Below are 19,808 nucleotides of genomic sequence, written 5' to 3'. Positions count from 1 at the left end.
TACTACAGTATAGTCTTTATAAATATTTTCATTGATTGCCATGTTAACCATACCCAATTCCCGCGGGATACTAACTAATTGTACAAAACTTTCTTCCAATTCGAGAAATGTTTGAAGCCATTTTACTAGTATTGCTGCAGTAACCACGACAAATGAAATATTTCTTCTCGTTACAGTCATCGCATTATGAACTTCCCCACTGTCAATCCGCAGTCACGTGTCGCGAATGCTTCAGGATCGGCCGCGACGCGTCAGGTACGACGATATCGGTGTTCGCCTCCTGTTCTCTGGTCGAACTAGAAACGATAAATCACGTCGCAATTCCGCGACTGACGTAACAGTATCGGCTCGAATTCGCGGTTCGCATTCGATCGCGTGGGACTGTCGCGAATTAATTACCTGAGAGTTGAGTCGTGTGGCAACGTGGGCGAAAAAGAACTGGCCTGCACTTCTTCCTCCAGGGTATCGATCTTCGGCCCTCCCGTCGAAGGCGGAAGGTGAGCGAGCGTCGACCGATGGAGGCTGGCGGTTTAAAAATTCGCGTGCGAATCGCGCGGCTCGATGAAAACCTGGTCGCGTCGCCCTGGCCGTTCGTTAGGCGAGAAATTGGCAAACTACGCGGATTCCTGACTGACGTCGTCGGCGTCTTGGTCTCTCTTTCCCGCACGCACACACCCGCGAATGTTGTTGCAGGAATTAGCACGCGCGTCATAGAACGCTAGTCACGTGACCGCTCTCGGCCAGGTCACGTGGGACACTCACCCACTCACTAGTCACTGTGAACAGCTCGAGGAGGTGGGGGTGGAGGTATTTCACCTGTATAGGTATACCAACACCTGTGTCTTACAGGCGAATACCTCCGCTCGGCGAGGTCCGAGCCGATTTCGATAACAGATCTATACGGGAGGGATGAAATGGTCGAAAAGAAATTGCTTGTATCGAGTGTGCACTGCATTTCTCTCGGAAGTGTATTGATATACCTTGGTCAAATATTTTTTCCGATTAAATTTACTCTTCAATGAACACCCATGATATGTATACCTATACTCGTACCAATCATTGCAAAATATGTCCACACCAACATTGTATACTGTATAGAAAATGTGCTCTGGACTTCTATTGCTGTAACTTAATGTCGAATCTAACACCCTCTGATGTCAGCTTAGCAATACCTGATGTCAGTCTAACGCTATCTAATGCTGAGCTACTAAATTAACCACACAAATTGTTCTGCCGTAGTCTATTTTGGTTAATTTTAAAATCACCATTTTGTTACAGCATACCTGTACCTCATCAACTCACTGTAAGGCGTATTTACACATCGATTTCTATGTTTTTCAAATGATCTGCGGATTTTAATTCCGTGATCGATCGCAGATGAAGGTACCCTATACATCAGTTATTTTAACGCTAGGTCAATGAGCTCTGCTAAAAGTAAATTGCGTTGATGGTTTGTGTGCGAACGTGTCATGTGCGATTTATACGCGTAGGCGGGTATAAGATTGTTTGTCTTTCCTTATATTCTTGTACGTGCATAAAAAGAATTAAAACCGTTTAAACAACGTTTCACGTTGAAGACGTGGCAGCTGATTCAACGTGGACTGAGTAAATTGAAGTCCAACGGACTCCATCGCTGCCCGCATTACGTCATTTCTCATCATTTGCCGGGAAATGAATACATAGAGAGAAAAGTTTGCCGGTTACTAAATCGTTTCACAACGTCTGGGGTTCAAAGTCCAGCGCTTGCATTGCATCAAACTTTCAACAGCAATTTTTGCGGCTCTTCTCGCTATAACGTTTCGTACTGACCCATTTTCGACTCGTAATGTTAATGCATAGCGTTATGATAATGTAGAATTGTAGAAATACTGACAGCGTTTATCCAGTACAAGAAATAAAACTGTCAATGAACACACCAATTATTTTCTCTACATTTATTGCACAACCCTAATGATCATTAACGATTGTTCAAAGATGCGAATTTGCTTCATGTCTGTACATGGTTCAGTTTTTATTTCTTAATCTTGAAAGATTGTAAGTGAATCGAACATGTACCGGTTCGAGTTTGGACAAAAAAATCGAAGACCGAGAAATAAGGAGCATAACCAATTCGAGATCGTAACTGACGACGCAGGGAAGCAACAGAAGAAACCCGTTCTAAAATACTAAATAAAAGTATGCTCACCTTTCGGCGACGTTGTGGGCGAGGAAGGACTTCGGCAGCGAGAGGGATCGCTGATGTTGATCAAGTGGCGATTTACCGGGGTTCGAGTCTTCGCGTTGGGCAGGCGCACTTCCGGGTCTGGTTATAACATTGTCACCCGAGTGTTCAGGGAGAGTAACAAAGGAGCCAATCATGGCGTCCTCCATGGGTGTGGAGGCTCCCGAGCTTTTCGCGTTCCTGGGGCTTTTGGTGACGGTTCTGTCGGAAGTGGTCACCCAGATATCGCTGCTGGACGAGGAAGTGGACGAGGTACCGGGCGGAGACGGTTTACTCTGAAGAGTAGACTCCGCGTTCTTGTGGACAACAAACTCTCTGCACTCCGATGAGCCGTTGCTGGAGGCGGCCTGTAGCGCCGGTGAGCGCCTGGCGGCCTTGACCAAAAGGCTCTTCGGCGTCCTTTCGCGGTCCAGAAGCTTCGGCTGGACTTCGTCCCTGATTTCTCGGCGACTGGACCTCTTCTTGGTCTGCACCTCGCGCTCATCCATCTGCTCAAGTGACCCGGGCGATGAGGAGGCGCTGTTCCTGCCGCTGGGGTCGACGGCCAGCCGGCTCCGAGAGGCCGGATAGCTCTGGGACATCTTCATGCTGCCGGGGAAGGAGCCGACAGTTTGTCCGGGTGAGTAGAGCTGGGAAGAATCGCGCTGCGAACAGTACGGCCAGAAGTTGCAGGTGCTGGTGTTGCACCTTGAGGACGACTGCTGCTGCTGGGTTTCCGGACTCACCCGGCACACTTCCGGGTGATGATGATCTTCCGGTGATATTTCACCAGATATCTGGCCACTGCCTCCTCGCTGCAGCGTTCGCGGTCGCTGGTTGTGCTTCACCGGCTTTGACGTTTGCTGCTGTTGCTGCTTCGAACTCGAGGGTACGAAATACACCTCGTAGGAGCCGCTCGTTCCTCCTCCGCGTCTTTGATCACTCTCGTCCCGTCGATCACCGTACTGTCGGTTTGACATCACGCTTCTGGTCATTGGTCTGCTTCGCGTGCCGTACAGAAATTCGGTAACCACTTCAGCCTCCCGGAGAAGTTCGTCGTTCAGTGCACTGTCCGTCGATTGGGCCTTCCCTGTTAAATATTGCCAAAAGTGAAAGAGTTGTTTAGTCGGAGTCGATTTTGATTATTTGATACTAATAATCGACGTTGTTACTTTGAAGGAAAAACTAGGCTGATTGTATCTTGTCAATGGGCTTCGTGGTTAAGTTATTGGTAAAAAAAACTGTTGGGAAGTATAATTCAATACCCTTATAAATTGCTGCATTTTTGCGTAAAATGATATATTCTACGTACAGTTGTATTCTGACAATTTGGGATAATCGTGAATACTTCTGATTCAAGAGGCAATTTTTGGAGCTGACTTGCAGATCACAATTATTCAAGATGGCCACGTCAAGTATGAAAAACACTATCACCATCAACTGATTATTGGTATTTCATAAAGAATATTTGCATGCGAATAAGTTAGTCGAAAACTGTTTATCGTATAATTAATATATTTGTAGACACTATCGAAGGCTCACCAAGTTATCGTACTACCTTAATATCATGATATTCCATCCGGTACGATAACTCGCTTAACAAAATTGAAGAACTCAATAATAACCATTACGTTCTAAGTTTGAAAAGAGTTACTCACGACTGGGCAGAACATGGCGTTTAGAGCGATCCTGAGACCGATGATCAGCATTAGCGATCTTGACAAGAAACCTGTGAGCTTCATTGGCCTCCCTAAAGTGATCCCGAGCAGGATGAGGAGTTGGCGGTGAAATGCCAGAGCCTGGCGATCTCCTTTCCGGTAACTGTAAGCTTCTCGAACGCCTAACGCGGGTCTGAAGCGAGTCGGGCGAGGAAGAAGCGTTGAGTCGCCTCGTCGCGGCGTTGTTGCCCTTTCGGAAAGGATTGGGAGTCGGAGACCTGCCCTGCCTGTCGGCGCTGCTGGATGAGGACGAAGAGGGCGATCCGAAGGTGAGCTGCTTCGCGGATTCCGTGGAACTTGGCGAACGGCGGGGAACCTGCCGGCCGCAGTGGTACTGCGAACCGCGTGCGGCTGTCCTTCCGGGCGGCGAAACCCTCTCGCCGTTTGTCCTTAGGGAGTCGGGCGAAGAATTGAGGGTCGCTGAGGCAGGTGAAACGGCGCTGAGGTTGATGGAGGAGCTGGGATTATCGTCCTCGTCTCCGTCCTCGTATCCCTCGATGGAGGAGTCGGTGTTCTCGGCGAGCCTGGGCATGGCGACGCCGCGGTTAACACAGCTGTCCAAGCTCCGAAAGCCCAAGGACGACGAGGAAGACGACGACGAGTCCTTGTACCGCTGAACGAACTGCGACCTCCGCGAGCCGCTCTGATCCTCCAGCGACTTGGCGGAGGCCAGGCGATGCTGCTGGTGGACTCGAGCCGCGTTCGACCGCGTCGGTGAAGCCGGCGGTGAGGGCGTCGGCGGGGGGCTGATTACGTCGCTGTCAACGATGGCGTTTGAGCGGGGAAGGAACGGTGGCTTCCCAAAGGCGTGCCGCGACCTCGATGACCGCTTCGTCGCCGCGTCCTGGAAGGCCGGAGGCGGGGATATTATCGGGGTTATCGAGGGCGGCGAGAAGGACTCGGGGATCTGGTGCGGCGGCGTCGTGGGACCCGGAGACTCGTACCCAGGACCCTGAAGTGCCAGGAAGTCTGGTCGCGGGGAGGCGAAGAGGTCCGGACAGTTCCCGGGCTCGCTGTTGCTGCAGTGGTAATCCGCTAGCTTGACCGTCGCTCGTCGCGGGAGCGGCAGCGTTCCAGTCCCCGGAACCGCCGTCTCGTAACTGGTCTTACGGTTCTCGTCCAGCGACCGCTGCTGCACTTGCACCCAACCCGACCGTCCCAGGTACACGCCGTCGACCTCGCGGTCGCACCAACGAACAGGCGACAACTCTCGGCTGCAATTTCCGCTCGCGAAAAGTTCGCCGGACGTCCCGCCACTGCCCGAAAGGAAGCTGTCCTCGCGTCGACGACCCCCGTTCCCGCCGCCTCCCGCGACGACGCTCGTTTCCGGAGCGCCACGCCCCCCCTTCAGCGACGACGATACTGCGCCTCGTGCGTACAAGCCCCGGGCCCCTGAGGTCCCCTTGCTGGGGGGCCTCACGCCCCCCGGCCCTTTACCACCCCCCGTCACTGGACTGCTGTACGTCGACGTCGTTGTCGGCGTGGATACCCGGGGATCCGGGCTGCCCCGCAGGTGCAGTACTGATATGTTTGGACCCCTGCAATTTTAAGTGTCGCAGAGTATTCTATGCGTCAAATAACTCGTGAGATGAATCGGCTTTGAAAGCTTCGTGGGGTGCTGTACGTAAGAATTTCGTTAACGATTTTGCGTCATTTCGTATGGAATTCAAAAAGTTACTCTTTAGAAGAAAAATAATTTCTTGCACTTATTGAGGGGCTATTCATTTACAAATCAAGCGACAAACGACTTTGAACGATTTCAAAGATATTTCAAACGGTTCCAAGCGGTTTCAAAATGATTCCAAGCTATTTCTAATACCTAATTTAATTGAGTTTCAAAATGATTTCAAAAGGTTTTAGAATAATTTCAGGGAGTTGCAAATGATTTTTAAGTAATTTCAAGCGGCTTTAATGATATTGAAAATGTTTTTAATTAATTCCCAATTGGTTGATTTGAAACGAAGTGAAGCGATTTTGTATCAAAAGTGGTTTGCAATCTTGAGGGAAAAAAAGCTGCTTACGTTAAGCGTTTGAATTTCCGACGTAATTCAGGAATTTCCGCACTTGGAACTAGAAAAGATTTTATGTGCATCCAATTTGATCTATTTCCCGACTTTCTAAATATTTCGTGCATCGATTAATTATATAGCTTAACGTTGGTTTGATTTCACTGCATCGAATCCGCTGCGTTGAAATACGTACATATCGCAACAAATTATTGATTGCACATAACGAGGTAGATAAGACACCTATACGCTTATCTTGTATTACAGCTCAGGTATGTCAGTCGTTTTTTTTTTTTTTCAAAATACTTAGGTATTATTAGGTCAAAGTCAGCGTAGCCGATGTGTTGTTGCCTCCCACAGCCCATGAGTTATCTGATATATACATGTACCTGTAGATATATTATGATCGAGATCAGAGAACTGGAAGTCAAAGCAGTTGTTCTAACAATAAGGCGTAACGATCATAACCGCGTGGCGACGTTCGCCGGGAACCTTTTACTCCGACTGGATTACGGCGTCTCGCTATGATCCTGACATTTAACTGATCACGCATCTAAAAGGGGGGGAAGTAGCACTAAATTGCTTTAATACGGAAGAAATACCCCGATGAAAGCTATTACTTTTCAAATTTATTCAGTGCCGAGCATAATGAAATGATAAACGGTTACAGTTATTCTTCACTTCAAAACAACAGTTAAAAACCGATATAATTGTAATTTCTGAAGTTCGAACCTTAATTATTCATAGAAATGATTTCGAAAAAAGAAAAACAACTTTTAAATAAAATGCATGAACTTCTCCAGAAACTGCCAATGGCAACTTGACTGGCAATGATTCTGTATTCCGTAAGGTTAATTACAACACCGGTACCCTCGAAGCGGCGGCGTGTGGCTTGCAGAAATCCGGATAAGGAAAATAGAATGGATTAAAATATCTGTTACACTATCTCTCCGAAGGATCTTGACATTAATAAAAACAACAAAAAGGTTTCAACGACCACTGCACAAGCGTTGTATCCTTAGAAGCATTGATATCCCACCGACATCGGTGGGGATAATTATTTCACGAATAATTGGGGTACCAAAAATTTCAGAGCCGAAGACCCTGGCAAGGTCGTCATAGGTGGGGATCGACGACACGGCTAACCAACTCCAAATATAGTTGTGGCCTGGCCGAAGGCGGCCGCCTTCATTCCTGCGCTTAAGGCGGCCACGCAACTGACGCGACGCTTCGGTCATCCGATCTGATCGATGATCCAAGAGAAAAATCGGTACGAAACAGTGAAATAAATAATAATGTTTTTCAGGAATTTTAGAGCCTTATGCAAGTTTGACGGAAACACCTTGGATTCGAATTGGGAAGAAATTTATTGGGATGGAGAAGAGAATGTTTGAATCAACACCCTGAAGATGATCGTAAAATAGATAATTTACCTCCTCGATGACATTTTTTAAATATTCCAGAAACAGAAGGGCTATAAAACTGACAAGCAGTAGGCTGCAAGCATCAATCCATGATTCCGGGGCCGGAATGATGCACGGCCCATTTCTTTCACAATAACATTATCCAGCACAAAGCATTTCTCGCCGATAATTTCATCGAATTTCCTTTCACACGGAATCACTGCACTCGAGATTGAACCCCGAGAAAAAAAACCGTTTTTTTCAACGGAAACAAAAATGATGCGAATCTTGATCGGTCACGTTTACCTGTCCGAGGAACGCGGTGCGGTTGCTGGAGCCGAGTGTTCGGCGGGGTCCACGGAGGGACTGAGACGCCGAGAGGCCTTAGCAGGCCCACCACTCTCCCCCCGACCCACGCCCTCGAGATCCGAAGATAGCTGCCAAGCCGGCTGAGCCGCCTGGTTCTGGAGCCACCGCCGGTCCCCGTTGGGTCCTCGAGGTGGATTTGAGGCGCCGGAGGTCGGAGGCTGCCTGGCGCTTCCGGCGTTCCCGGCGTCATCGAGGGATGAACTCTGGAACCGGGAATATCGGGAATATTAAGGATGAATTGGACTCACCATCGACGTCAGAAGTCAGGATGGGAGAAAATTGGAAATGAAAATGTCAAGTTGTCTTTCATATTTGGTAGCAAAAAATGCATTACCTTGACAGGGCCTTATTTCATTTCAAAGGAGATGTTTCACCACATTTTTCGCAGTGCATTGACTCAATATGTCAAAACTAAAGCCTGGAACAACTGTGTTGTCTGTACTTTTATGTTGTCGAAATTAAACCGAAACAATTCACCGAAAGCCCAGTTCTTCGTGTCATATAACTTATCCATGTTCGATCCAAACGTGAATGAATCTGAAAAACTTTTCTCTAATCGTTGATATCTTAGTTTGAGCTATTCGAATTGGTTGAGATTCATTTGTATTGCATAGAATCTCTTACTGATGAACCCTCAACTTCAAGATGAATTTGAACACCCAATTCATGGATAATGCTGAATGTGCATAAGAAAAAAGTTTAGGGTACGTATTCACCTTGAAATTGAGGTTTTTTACCTTAAGGAATGGATGTCATTTGATTCACGTTCACAGTCTTCGATGCAAATAACGCTGTTCGTAAATATAATCCCAAAAAGAGGTGTCTGGCTCTTTTGAGACTTACGTGGTTCACGTGGTTCTTGCGAGTGGTCAGATTCGAGTCCTGCGAGGACCCACGGGCGTAATGACGTACAAAAACCTCCGCCAGTCGTGACATGCCCGAAGAAGATTGGCCCCCCTTTGGCTTGGAGGGTGGAGAGCCGCCCGGGACCAAATTCGGGTTGCTGTTCTTCCGCTCGGGGAAAACCAGGTGCTCTATGTTTGACGTGTAGCCTGGATCGCTCCTGACGATGTCCTGCAGCGTGACTCTGCCTCCTCCACCGCCATTGCTGAAAGGGTGGATAGATCCGGTTACGGGCGACTGATCTCCGCAACTTCCTGCCGGCCAACTTCTCGCTTTTACTCCTCTCTCCGGCACTGATCGCTCTCCAACGCTTGTCCTTACCGATCTCTAAGCTGTTCTCCGATCGCGGCAGTAAGCTATGATCAAGTACTCGAGATAGACACAATGATTAGCCAACCTGGGACTCGAACCCTGGACGCCTCGCTGACCGCGACGCTTTCCGTTCCCGCGGCCTGGTCTGATGTTCGTCACCTCGACCAGCTGCATCAGGCGACTCCGATGCTGACGCAGGGCCGGGTCTTCTCGACGATTCATTTTACTCATCAAGATCGACGATATCCGATCGGTACCGCTTTCTGGAAAACCCAGGGGATCTTATGAAACTCGGAACATCAGTTCCAAGCTTTTTGGAGTCAGTCACAACATTGCAAAACCAGTTCCAGATCAAGTCTGTACAAAAATGATCTTCAACAATGTTAAAATAATCGAGGACCGGTATTTTTTTATTGTAATGGGATTCCCTTTGTGCGTACGGAAATTCGTATTTTTAGTAGTCTATTGCTCGAAGTTGACAGTATCCAACCGCGTTTGGTGTAGAAACCAACGTTTTTCGGTAACGACGGAAGCTTTCTCATTATTGTTCTCTCTCCGTTAACACCAAACAACGGTAAATTCGAGCCCAACCACGGTGGACCCCCGCATTCTAAAAGTCCGGAAAGTGATAACTGTGACGAGGAGTGACAGCTTGCTTTGATACGCGGTACGAAAATAGTGATGAAAAACTATAAATATGTGTATAGTTATACGTACCCGGTGGAGTTTGAAGTATTATAAGCTGCCGCTCGCATCGAGGCGCGTGTAGATTCCGTGAATTCCGGTATCTGTGATGGCAACAACGACCCAGAAGCGAGCAAGTGGTCAATGATGGAGGGTACGGTTTTAGTGCTGCAGGGGTAGAGACGGCACCTGACCAAATACTTTATCACCGTGCCACACTGGCAGTTCGCCATGTTACCCCCACAGCTCCACCATCTCTGTGCCATTTTAAAAGTAACGTTCAAGACCTGGACGATCTGGTGCATCGAGCCATGTGCGATACACTGAAATAAGATGATGTGGGTTCGAAGTTGACATTATTTTTTTTGCAGGTTCAGTGAGTGGTTGAATCGACGATGGTCAATTTTCAGTGCACAGAAATCTGGTAATTGACGATTGGCTTTTTCTTCCAACGAGTTTAACGAAAGGTCATCGTTGCTCATACATTCAGGTGACCTGCAAATACGCCAGACGCGAACCTTTCCAATGCCTGAAATATCGAACCTAGTTTGATACTGAACTCCCCGTAGTACCAGGGCTAAGAATACAGTCAAAGTGGAACTTATCGACTTTCGATAACCCGCTAGACGGAAATACATCCATTACTTGCCTGTCCCAGTTGCCGAAACACATTTTTTTTTACTGCTCATCCGCTCCTCTACTCGGTTACAATCGTCAAAAACAATACAACCCGGTGTTGGATTCACCGTTATTCGGAGGTATGAGATATTTAATGATGGATGGAGTCAACCGCCATTCGATTTTGAACCTCGGCTGTGTCATTACAAACAGTATCAAATTTATCCGAATTAATGAAATTCGACTCACTGATCAAATTGATGGAGAACGAAAAGAGACCTGGTTCTTCGATGTCAAGGGTTCAAAAGTACAAACAGGTATTCAAGCGTGAAATGCCTGTTGACCTCCCTTTCAACATGTGGGAGGATATTAGGGTAGCCAAGGCAGAAGGGTTCTAGTTACGATGTACGGGGAGTAGCCGATAAACCACCCGACGTATAGACCGACATATAATATCCAAGACCCCGGAAGTGAAGGAGCTAGGTGTCCGTCCCTGGCTGCTGTAGCCTCGTTGACCATGCTAAGATGACGAATGTTTGGCGCTCGATTACCCTTCCCGCAGGGTCTTTTGCACCGTGCGGTTTCGCCGGAGGCCCTCGGAGGTCACCCCAAGTTTCATGCCTTTTTTCTCTCCCCCGAGTTCCACCTTTGAGGACATTTTTGCATTCAGCGCCGTCGGTGTACAACCACCCCTTTCTCCCTCCCTCCCCCGCTTCGTCATTCCATTCAAATTTTTCTTTATTCTTTACTCCCCCTTCCCCGCAGCGTTACCCCTTTGTAATTTTTATCTTCTATTTTTGTTCACCCTGCATTCATCGGCTTCTTCCCCCAGCTCCATTGGTGAACAGTGAGCACTCTGTATAGCCGATAATAATTCATGACCCGATCTCCGCGACCCGGCTTCTCGACAGGGTTAGATCACAACGCGTTGCGTTCTGCGCAGACAAAGAGCGCTGTGTGTAACCGTGCAATATCCATACCCACCTGAAGGCAGCGGAGCTCGTGTCCCCGTCCGGCGAATTCTGATATTTCGATACGCGTCTGCTCCCGTCGACGTGGTGGTGGAGTGATAATAATGATAATGGTAATGATAACGCTCCGCGAACCTCGTGAGATGACCAGAAGTACTGTCGAGTACCTTTCACAATGGAAAGGTCAATTTAAAAAGCTCTGTATTCACCGCGTTCACAAAGCTCCTCTCACCCTGCAGAACTCGACAGTGCTTTAAATGTAAGTGATTCGAGTGGCAGCTGGGGCGCCGAGTACCTTTCTCAGTCTTAACTGGACCCTTTGCGGATTGTTACACCGGTGATGTTTCTTAGCGGTAACTAGAGCTGCCCACTTAGGCTGACTTGAAAAGTTGTAAAATTCAACGGCCTATGTTCGAAAACAAATTTTTTCCCATTATTCTTGATATGAAATGGCAGATTGCTCTGCAATTTTAATATAAACGATACGAGGGATTAATTATATTTCGAAAACTTGCAAGTTATGCAGAGGCATGTTCATCGTGCGTGCCAAGTCTGACCAAGCACCAATCTTTCCCACTCGTTAAGTAATCAGTAGATTTTGCAACCTCAATCCTAATGGCTCTCAGACTTTGATCGATGACGCGATCATGACGAGCCATTCCTGCCAACGTCAAGTTTTGACCGAAATGTGACCTAGCGATTTTTTAACCCTGGAAATGATTCGAGAGCAAAAATAAAAATTGAAGCGAGTAAACGGCGGCCATGCCGATAATGTCAACGCCATTTTGAAGCGTACGTCAAATGTTGTATTTTCACGCCCCCAAATTTTTCTAGGTTTTGCTACTTTAGAAATGCGCCAATTAATGTCGAAAGGTGTTATGTTACGCGACTTGTGCAATTTTTCATTGGTTGAAAAGCGCTGGATTTGATATAATTGCAAAAAAGGGAAAGCTAAATTTTTTTCCAGCCTTGTACGCAGATCGTTTGATATACTCCGCAATGCGGCCTCCGTGGATCGCATTTATGGACGTTCGAAGGTCCCCTCAAACTTCCTTTCATTCATTTCCTTTAGCGTCGCCACAGTGCTCAAGTGCTCTCTCGCACCTAGGTACATAAAACACGTCGGATTAAGAGCGGCCTACTTCCCGCCGTCCCCCGTACTCGACTAATTCCCTAACCTTAGGCGTATATCCAAGATTAAGTATACGTTTTTTCCTAAACCGGGTATAAAAGAGGAAAAACCGCGCGAAGCGAAGACCACGTATTTAAATATCCGTAGGATTTACGTTTACCCGGAGGAGGTATACATATATCTTCTCTCGTTCCTCTCCAACTTCCGTCAACAACTGCCGGGTATCCAGTCTTCCTCTTGCTAAGACTTCCTCGTGTTTTCTTTTTTCTTTCAGTTTTTCTTTCTTATTTATTACTTCTTCGTTCTCAATACTTCATACCCATCGTATATATGTACAGGTGAAAACATAATCTTGTAACTGTGTTGTTCCTGCGGTTCGATGAAACGCAAACACGAAGGGAAATGAAAAACACTGGCGAAAAAAACAGCATGGAAGTAAAAGTTGGCGCGTCGAAGCAGCGTGAGGGTTATGGATTTGTTGGGGAATTTTGCTCGCAGTTTTATGTATACATACGTATATACGTGCGTCTATAGAAAGAGCGTAAGTACCAGTGTACATATTACATCTGCGTACAGTTAGAGAGTATATGCTTGTGTAGAGCCGAGTAGCACGACAAATCTCGTTAAACGGCGTAGCCCCCGGGCCGAATTAAAAATCAGGGAAGGGTTCAAGCAGGCGTGAGACCGATTAAAGGTACATGAATACGTTGAAAAATCTTTTTTTCCTCCCTTCTCGTTTCCTGTCCCTGTTCCTCTTTTTCTTGTTACCGTCTCACACCAAAGGGATAATTTATTTTCTGATACCATACACGACAATTTTCCGGACTGAGAGTCACAGACGACAAAAACGGAACAAAAAAAGAATAAGAGAAACGAAATTAAACCAAGCACCAAGTGGCAATCGAATGAAATTTCAGGTGGGTTTGCAAGATTCAATGGAAAGCGCAATAGAAAGAGAAACTGAGAGAGAGAGAGAAAGAGAGAGGTGAGAGAAAAGCAGACAGCGAGAAGGAAATGCACAGATATCTTACCTCAGTGGTCTGATTCTGCTTCTCCCACACTTCCATCGGTCCTGGAAACCTGACCACGTTCATCACTTTAACGACCCTACATTTGGGCAGAGTGATGACAGGAATTTGTTCAAGAAATTTATCTTCTATTTTCTATCATTCCCTTTTTTTTACACTCTAAAATCGTTTTCATTGTACTCCGCGTCCCACAAATTCGTCGAAATAATTCGATCAAACATATTCATTATTCATGCTTAAAACTTTTCAAATTTCAATTCACTGTCCAACCATTTCTCATCTAACAACTGATTCCTCGATCTCCTATTCATTTATTGCACTGCATTTGTGACGATGTAAACCACTATAATTAAAATTAGTTGCACTCTATAGGGCCTGTTGACGAGATGAAAAATTTACTTCTGCGCGGCACGATGTACACGCGATGAACTAAGATCTGAAAATGTGTCGTAGGTTCGATGAATAATTCATACCGCGACTGCAAGACGGTTGGACACGCGGTTTAAAGAAAATAAAATTCCGTATGTGTGAGTCGCAACCAACGGCTACGCGATTATCCGTGGATCAGCATAATTCGCCAGACCAAATTCTGATCTCCTCTTCGCCGTTGTCGGCACCACCGCGCACTTGGGCAATTCCGTCTCCTCGACTCGACGACTCTACTATTATCCGGCACGTTCCATTAAATTACCCACTGTACACCGTGCGCACAGTTGTGTATGCAAAGTCGCATATACACAGGCGCAGAGCGCCTGCACGCAGTCAAACGCGCAGTCACATTTGCAGCGCGTTGCGCAAACTTTCAGGAGTAGCAGAAAAAATACGCTCTCGAGTACGATCCTCGGAAAACAGTCCGCTCAATGGATTATTACCAGCTTCCGGCACCGTTCAAAATGCGCACAAGGCCTGTCATAGGGCATCAAATACGTCATACTAACTACCGAATCCACAGACGAGATCGATTGTGTTGTTTCCCTTTTCCGAAGACATTCACGCGTGGTCAACGTTCGCTTAGCGCATCGCTGGTTTGGGGTGACGGGAAAATATGATAATGAAGAATTGCGCGCGTAGCCGAAATTCGAAATGCCCGCCTCTGGGCCGAACCGGGACGTGAAACGCGGTGTGCTTCGGGCGCCGGTTCGATGGTGACTGTTTCACCCGCGACCCGCAGCCGCGGCTTGGGCCGTACAGTCTTGGTTTCTCCGTATCGATTTTTCCGCGCAGCCTCACCGGCTGCTGGACCACTGCACGAGAGAACCGCGCGTCTTCCGTCTACGCTACGCGACGCGACGGTGTCTACGGCCAAGAAAAATACACGGACCCTTTTTGCTTCTTCCGTTTTCCTACCCTCCCCACCTCCCTTTCTCTCCCTCTCTCACGCTTCTACCTCCGGGCTTGTAATCCGCTTCCTTCTTCCTCTGCTCCTCAGGAAATAATATGTCTCAGCTTGGAACGTCGGTCCTGGTTTCGTGCTTGATGACAAGGGTGCTCCGGCCCGCGTACACCCATCCACTCACTGCTTCCAGGGTCATCCGACAAAAGTAACACACTATAACAAATTTTCCGAACGTGGCCCCAATATTTTTCCACAAAATTTATACCGCTCCCTTGTTTTGATTCACTCGCCTCGCCTCGCCTCGCCTCGCCTCACGTAGTTCCAGGACACTGAAACATGTTATACACGTACTATATAGTTACATATTTTCAACAGGAAAACAACAACAAGATAATCAGGATTACAGAAAAACTATTATTCTAAGCGTGGCACACCAATTTTCTAGACAAGTGTTCATTTATAAAGTGATATCAGAGTATAGATTTGGTCATTTTGACATTTCCCATTTGCGCATACTCAACCGAACAATCAGTACCGTTCCTCGTTAATATTTTTTTTTTTTTGGTCGAAAAAGTCAGATGCTTTTCAGAAAGTTCTGGAAGGTCAAAGTATTTGTCAACTGCCGTAATTTTGATCCTTGCGACATGGACGAGAAATTAATAATATACTACGATATTATCGAGGAGAATTGTGTGCCACATATATTTACAAAAGGTCCTGAGGCCCTCTCAAATACGGGTTTAGCCTCTTTAAGAGGTTTTTTTACACAAGAGGTTTTAAACAGTATCGATGTCGCGCAAGGACTTGTTGAGGAAATCAGTTACACAGAATAACCTTTTAAAAAGTTGGAGAAATGGTATAACATTAATATTGCAAGTATCGATGCTTGTAAAATGAGTTACCTTCGGTAGAGCGCATTTGCAATCCGATTTGTCTCTTCTCGTTATAACACCGTCATTATTATTGTTGTTGTCATATAGCAATATCGGTTCTCGTTAATCCTTATCTGGATTCGTATAGAGCGTATAGCTCAGCTTTTCCGATGTCGATATGTGATTTGTTGCAGTTCTTTTTTTTCGACGGGAAAATCCTCTGCGATAAATGTCGTTTTAATTACTTTTATTTTAAGCACTGAAGAGAGTTGGCGGGGGCGGGGAAGAGGGAGGGGGGCGTATTGGTATAATGACAGGTACGCATATAGCATGCAATAGGAACTATCTGCAATGAACTGTCGATGTAGTCACGTACCTATTTAGTGATACCGGAAGTTATTGTCTTTCGGAGAAAACAGATATTGGTAAAATATGCACTTCAAGCTGTCATGCTGGTCATCCTGCGCGTCACGTATCGACGCTTTTCCATAATTAAAATCGCACTCACAATCGGATAGTTTCTATTGTTTCGTTGGTCGAATTACAACAGTGAATAAAAACTGAAGCTAATGTTTCGCTCATGTATTTCTGCATATAATTTCAATTTGTGCAAAGATAATCATTAATGTCTTTATGCTTATCTTTTCCGACATTGAACTGCGTTTTCAATTTGATGAGGCTTTAGTTGATTAAATATTAAGAATTAGGCCAATTTCGGTGAAAAAGCAATTAGTGATAATACATCAGTCATCTGAAAGCAATAGGTACTATTACTCGACGTATTTACTTTCAATTCCACAAATTATATATTTGATCATTCACAGCGAAAAAATTTATTCACCGTTTGCTTTGCAGCCTTGAGGATAAGTACTTGATCGCAGAAATCATTTATTCTATTTATTTAGTCAAGTATCTGATCTCATGCCGACCGAGATAATCCTCCATGTCTATGACGCGCGTTAAAATCTTTAACGAAGAATGGCAATTTGGCCTACTACCTACCGTAAGTAATCTACGTGGGCCCGTCATATCACTTCGATTATAAAGATGTGATGAAAGTATTATAAGTGGTTTGAGTCTAATTGGGTCGCACTAGTTTGTAGTGCATCCGTAAGTAAGGCTACCTGATCATGCGTGTCAACCATGGCCATTCGGAAAGCATGTGTTCACACGAAGGTCTATCGCATCGATAACAGCATTTGACGCAATCTTAAAGTCAAAAAAATTAGTTGACTACTTCAATGGCGATGCTTCTGGGTGTATATATATAAGCTGCACTGCCTTTCCATCGAGATGACAAAATACCGCATCGCAGTTCAGCCAAGATGTGGAGCAAGGTCTTTTTCGTATGTCTGCTGTCAGGTACGTCTTTAATTCACCCGATTCGCACTAACCTGATCAATATTTTGCATAATATTCAGCATGTAAGTTTTGCTTCTTTAGCACTGCAACAATCATCGTTCGGCGTTGACTTGAAATTTCGAGAATGTTCTCCAAGGATGCCGACTGCGGTGTCAAACTGGAGCAGCCCTTACTGTGTGTGCAATTCGACATACTGCGACGATGCACCACGGATATCGAGGCCCTCTGGCAGTTTCAGATCGTATGTGCTAATTTCCACGAGCAAAGACGGCCTGAGATTCAGCACTTCGACCGGGAGCTTCAGAGGGTCCGACGCGGCTCCGGGTAAGTCGATACGCTATTGTGCGAGTGTAAGACTTGCCCAGACCTGAGTGAATCTTTCGTTTAGATATCAAACCTGACGCAAGCATCACAGTCGATCCCTCTATGACATATCAAGATATTCTTGGCTTTGGTGCTGCTGCCACGGACGCCACTGGAATAAACATCAATTCCTTACCCGAAGCGGCTCAAAACGAATTTATAAGGTGCTTTGAAGACTCTGAGAAATTCCTTGTACCCACAACTGACCGTCACTTATTTTGATCAGGTCTTACTTTTCCGAGGATGGGCTTGAGTACACGATAATCCGGGTTCCGATGGCGGGTACCGACTTTTCCACCAGGCCTTACAGCTACGCAATGGTCGAGAATGACACCCTCCTTGAGTACTTTGCTCTCGCTGAGGAAGACCACCGCTTCAAGGTACGATCAGTTTCTCTTAAGAGGATACGACATCTTGGTCCGATGAATCCTAGGATGCTTTCAATCAAAATCCCAGATCCCGTTTATCCGGAGAGCCATGAAGCTCAGCAGGCGTCCCATCAACCTGCTCGCCTCGCCTTGGAGCCCGTCACCATGGATGAAAGCACGGCCAACGTGGACAGGCTCGAATACTCTGAAGCGAGAATACTGGCACACGTGGGCCTTCTATTTTGCTAAGTGAGTTTTTCCCTCAAACTTTTGTCCAAGCCATGTAAATGCGACACCTCAACTTCCGCAGGTTCTTCAAGGAATACCAAGATCAAGGTCTCAACTTCTGGGCCTTGACCCCTCAGAATGAACCGTTGAACGCTTTCGGTGCTCTGCCCATAAACTCGATGGAATGGACGGTGGAGGACCAGCGTGATTGGGTAGTCAATTTCCTGGTGCCTGTACTCAAGAAGACTGGCTTCGAGAACATCAATATTATACTGGTTGACGGGATGAGGCACCTGGTTCCTGAGTGGCCACAGATTTTCATGAACGACTCTTCGACGAGGAAACAGTTCGCAGGAACAGGAGTGCATTGGTACTTGGACCACAGTTACTCGGTGGACAGACTGGACGAGACCCATGATTTGTTTCCGGATAAATTTATAATCTACACCGAGTCGTGTCCAGGTATGTTCTCTTCTCCCTCGTTTCTCTCACATTTGGTCACTCGTTTTCGTACCTCACAGATTACGACGCAGATTTGGGCTCGTGGTACAGAGCCGAGCAATTCGCAGTCAGCATCATCGACACGTTAAACCATTGGGTTGTCGGGTGGTTGGATTGGAACATGGCGTTGGATGAGCGCGGTGGTCCCAACTGGAACGGAAATTTCATGGGAGCTGGTGTGATCGTCAATGGTTCGGCGGGAGAATTCTACAAGCAGCCCACCTTCTACACAATGGGCCATTTTTCAAAGTGAGTTCAATCAAGCGTTTCTCGCGCCACCCTCAGGCTACTGCTACATATATATATATATATATATATAAGTATGCGCAGTTCTCTGCGGATAATAAGACCCAGCGTTCGTTGTCGATCAGATACGTCCCTCCCGGCAGCGTAAGAATTGGTACATCAAACGAAGGACCATTTGAAATAAAAACGGTGGCTTTTCGAAGACCCGACAACTCAACGGCGATTGTATTTCTGAATACGTAAGTCTGAACCAATCGAACGTAGATTAGATTTTTCTCTGCAGGCAGTTCTTTCCGAAAGGAATATTTGTCAGGCTTATTCTCATCCCTGCATGCTCTTTCCCCTTACTTTTCTACCTGTTTTTCACTGATTTCATCTCTTTTTCTCTATTCCCTACAGGCATGATTCCGAGAGGATTATTTCCGTGTCGGATATCACGAAGGGGGCGATTGAGTTCAGTATTCCCGGTAAATCGATACACACTCTAATTTACTGGTAGATTGGCGAGCGAAATATGGTTTCGCAACCGCAAATCGTTTTAAACTGGAAATAACCGAAAACAAGTGTCATACATCTCGTGTTGTAAATTGAAAAAAAAAAAAAAATCAATAAATGTAATTGTAAATTGCATTCCAACCACGTACAGAAAAATTAATTGCGATGGTAATTCAGCGTATTTTATGCGCGGTAATTAGGTTTATGGAAATATTAATACGTGTGCATAAATTTTCCGATTATTAAGGACAGAAACAGCAAACAAAAAATCCAAGTGTAACAGCTCAGGTATGGTATCATGGAGTGAACGGAGAACGGGTCTGGCTCCTTTACGATCCTTGGACCTGCGTCATCTAGCCGTCGCGGTAACTGACCACTCCTCATTGCTTGGCTTGAGCAATTATAAGGTTACGTACAAAAGTTGAAAAGATAAGCAATCTACAAAAACACGTATAAGAAATATATTCGCCTATAATCGTTTATCACGTGTAAATTTAGGTACGTGATAAATGGTTGTGTTTGAGTTTCAAGTATAATCTGTAGACCTGGAGTGTACAAAAAAAAAAAATGACATTGTAAGCCCGTAAAAAAAAGTTGTCCATTCATTATTAAGTTTCAATTATTCCCATTATTCGGATTCGTGTTTCAAGGCAGCGCTGTAGGCGCAGTACTGGATAAAAATATCTATGAACC

The 19,808-nt window shown here is 46.0% G+C and overlaps 2 protein-coding genes across 8 annotated transcripts in view; one reads left to right on the top strand and one right to left on the bottom strand.

Moving 5' to 3' along the window:
* The window catches only part of LOC124179639, a 33,448-nt gene extending 18,973 nt beyond the window's left edge, over positions 1-14,475 (bottom strand). For 2 of the 4 annotated variants that reach the window (XM_046564234.1, XM_046564235.1), the window contains exons 1-7: positions 13,348-14,475; positions 9,629-9,918; positions 8,997-9,174; positions 8,540-8,804; positions 7,634-7,899; positions 3,859-5,456; positions 2,186-3,290 (exon numbers count right to left, since the gene is read on the bottom strand). In XM_046564234.1, coding sequence (XP_046420190.1) covers positions 2,186-3,290; positions 3,859-5,456; positions 7,634-7,899; positions 8,540-8,804; positions 8,997-9,142 — 3,380 coding nt within the window. In that variant the 5' untranslated portion in view covers positions 9,143-9,174; positions 9,629-9,918; positions 13,348-14,475. The other 2 variants (XM_046564237.1, XM_046564238.1) reach the window with 2 other exon arrangements.
* A 2,356-nt stretch (positions 14,476-16,831) lies between these two features.
* On the top strand, positions 16,832-19,726 carry LOC124179483 (lysosomal acid glucosylceramidase-like). Of its 4 annotated transcripts, none has more exons than XM_046563892.1 (10): positions 16,832-16,914; positions 16,996-17,238; positions 17,303-17,441; positions 17,504-17,657; positions 17,734-17,894; positions 17,956-18,335; positions 18,395-18,623; positions 18,746-18,859; positions 19,020-19,087; positions 19,368-19,726. In XM_046563892.1, the coding sequence occupies exons 1-10, from the start codon at positions 16,878-16,880 to the stop codon at positions 19,538-19,540; spliced, it is 1,698 nt and encodes a 565-aa protein (XP_046419848.1). In that variant the 5' UTR covers positions 16,832-16,877; the 3' UTR covers positions 19,541-19,726. The 4 variants fall into 4 exon arrangements, 2 of the variants coding, with proteins under 2 accessions (XP_046419848.1, XP_046419849.1); XM_046563893.1 differs by having other exon boundaries at positions 19,363-19,720; XR_006870062.1 differs by lacking the exon at positions 19,368-19,726 and having other exon boundaries at positions 18,705-18,859.
* The last annotated feature ends 82 nt before the right edge of the window (positions 19,727-19,808 follow it).

The sequence above is a fragment of the Neodiprion fabricii genome, chromosome 4 (genome assembly GCF_021155785.1).
Source record: "Neodiprion fabricii isolate iyNeoFabr1 chromosome 4, iyNeoFabr1.1, whole genome shotgun sequence".
Lineage (NCBI taxonomy): Eukaryota > Metazoa > Arthropoda > Insecta > Hymenoptera > Diprionidae > Neodiprion > Neodiprion fabricii.
The sequence above is the reverse complement of the archived record's forward strand: the minus strand, read 5'-3'. Positions and strand labels throughout refer to the sequence as shown.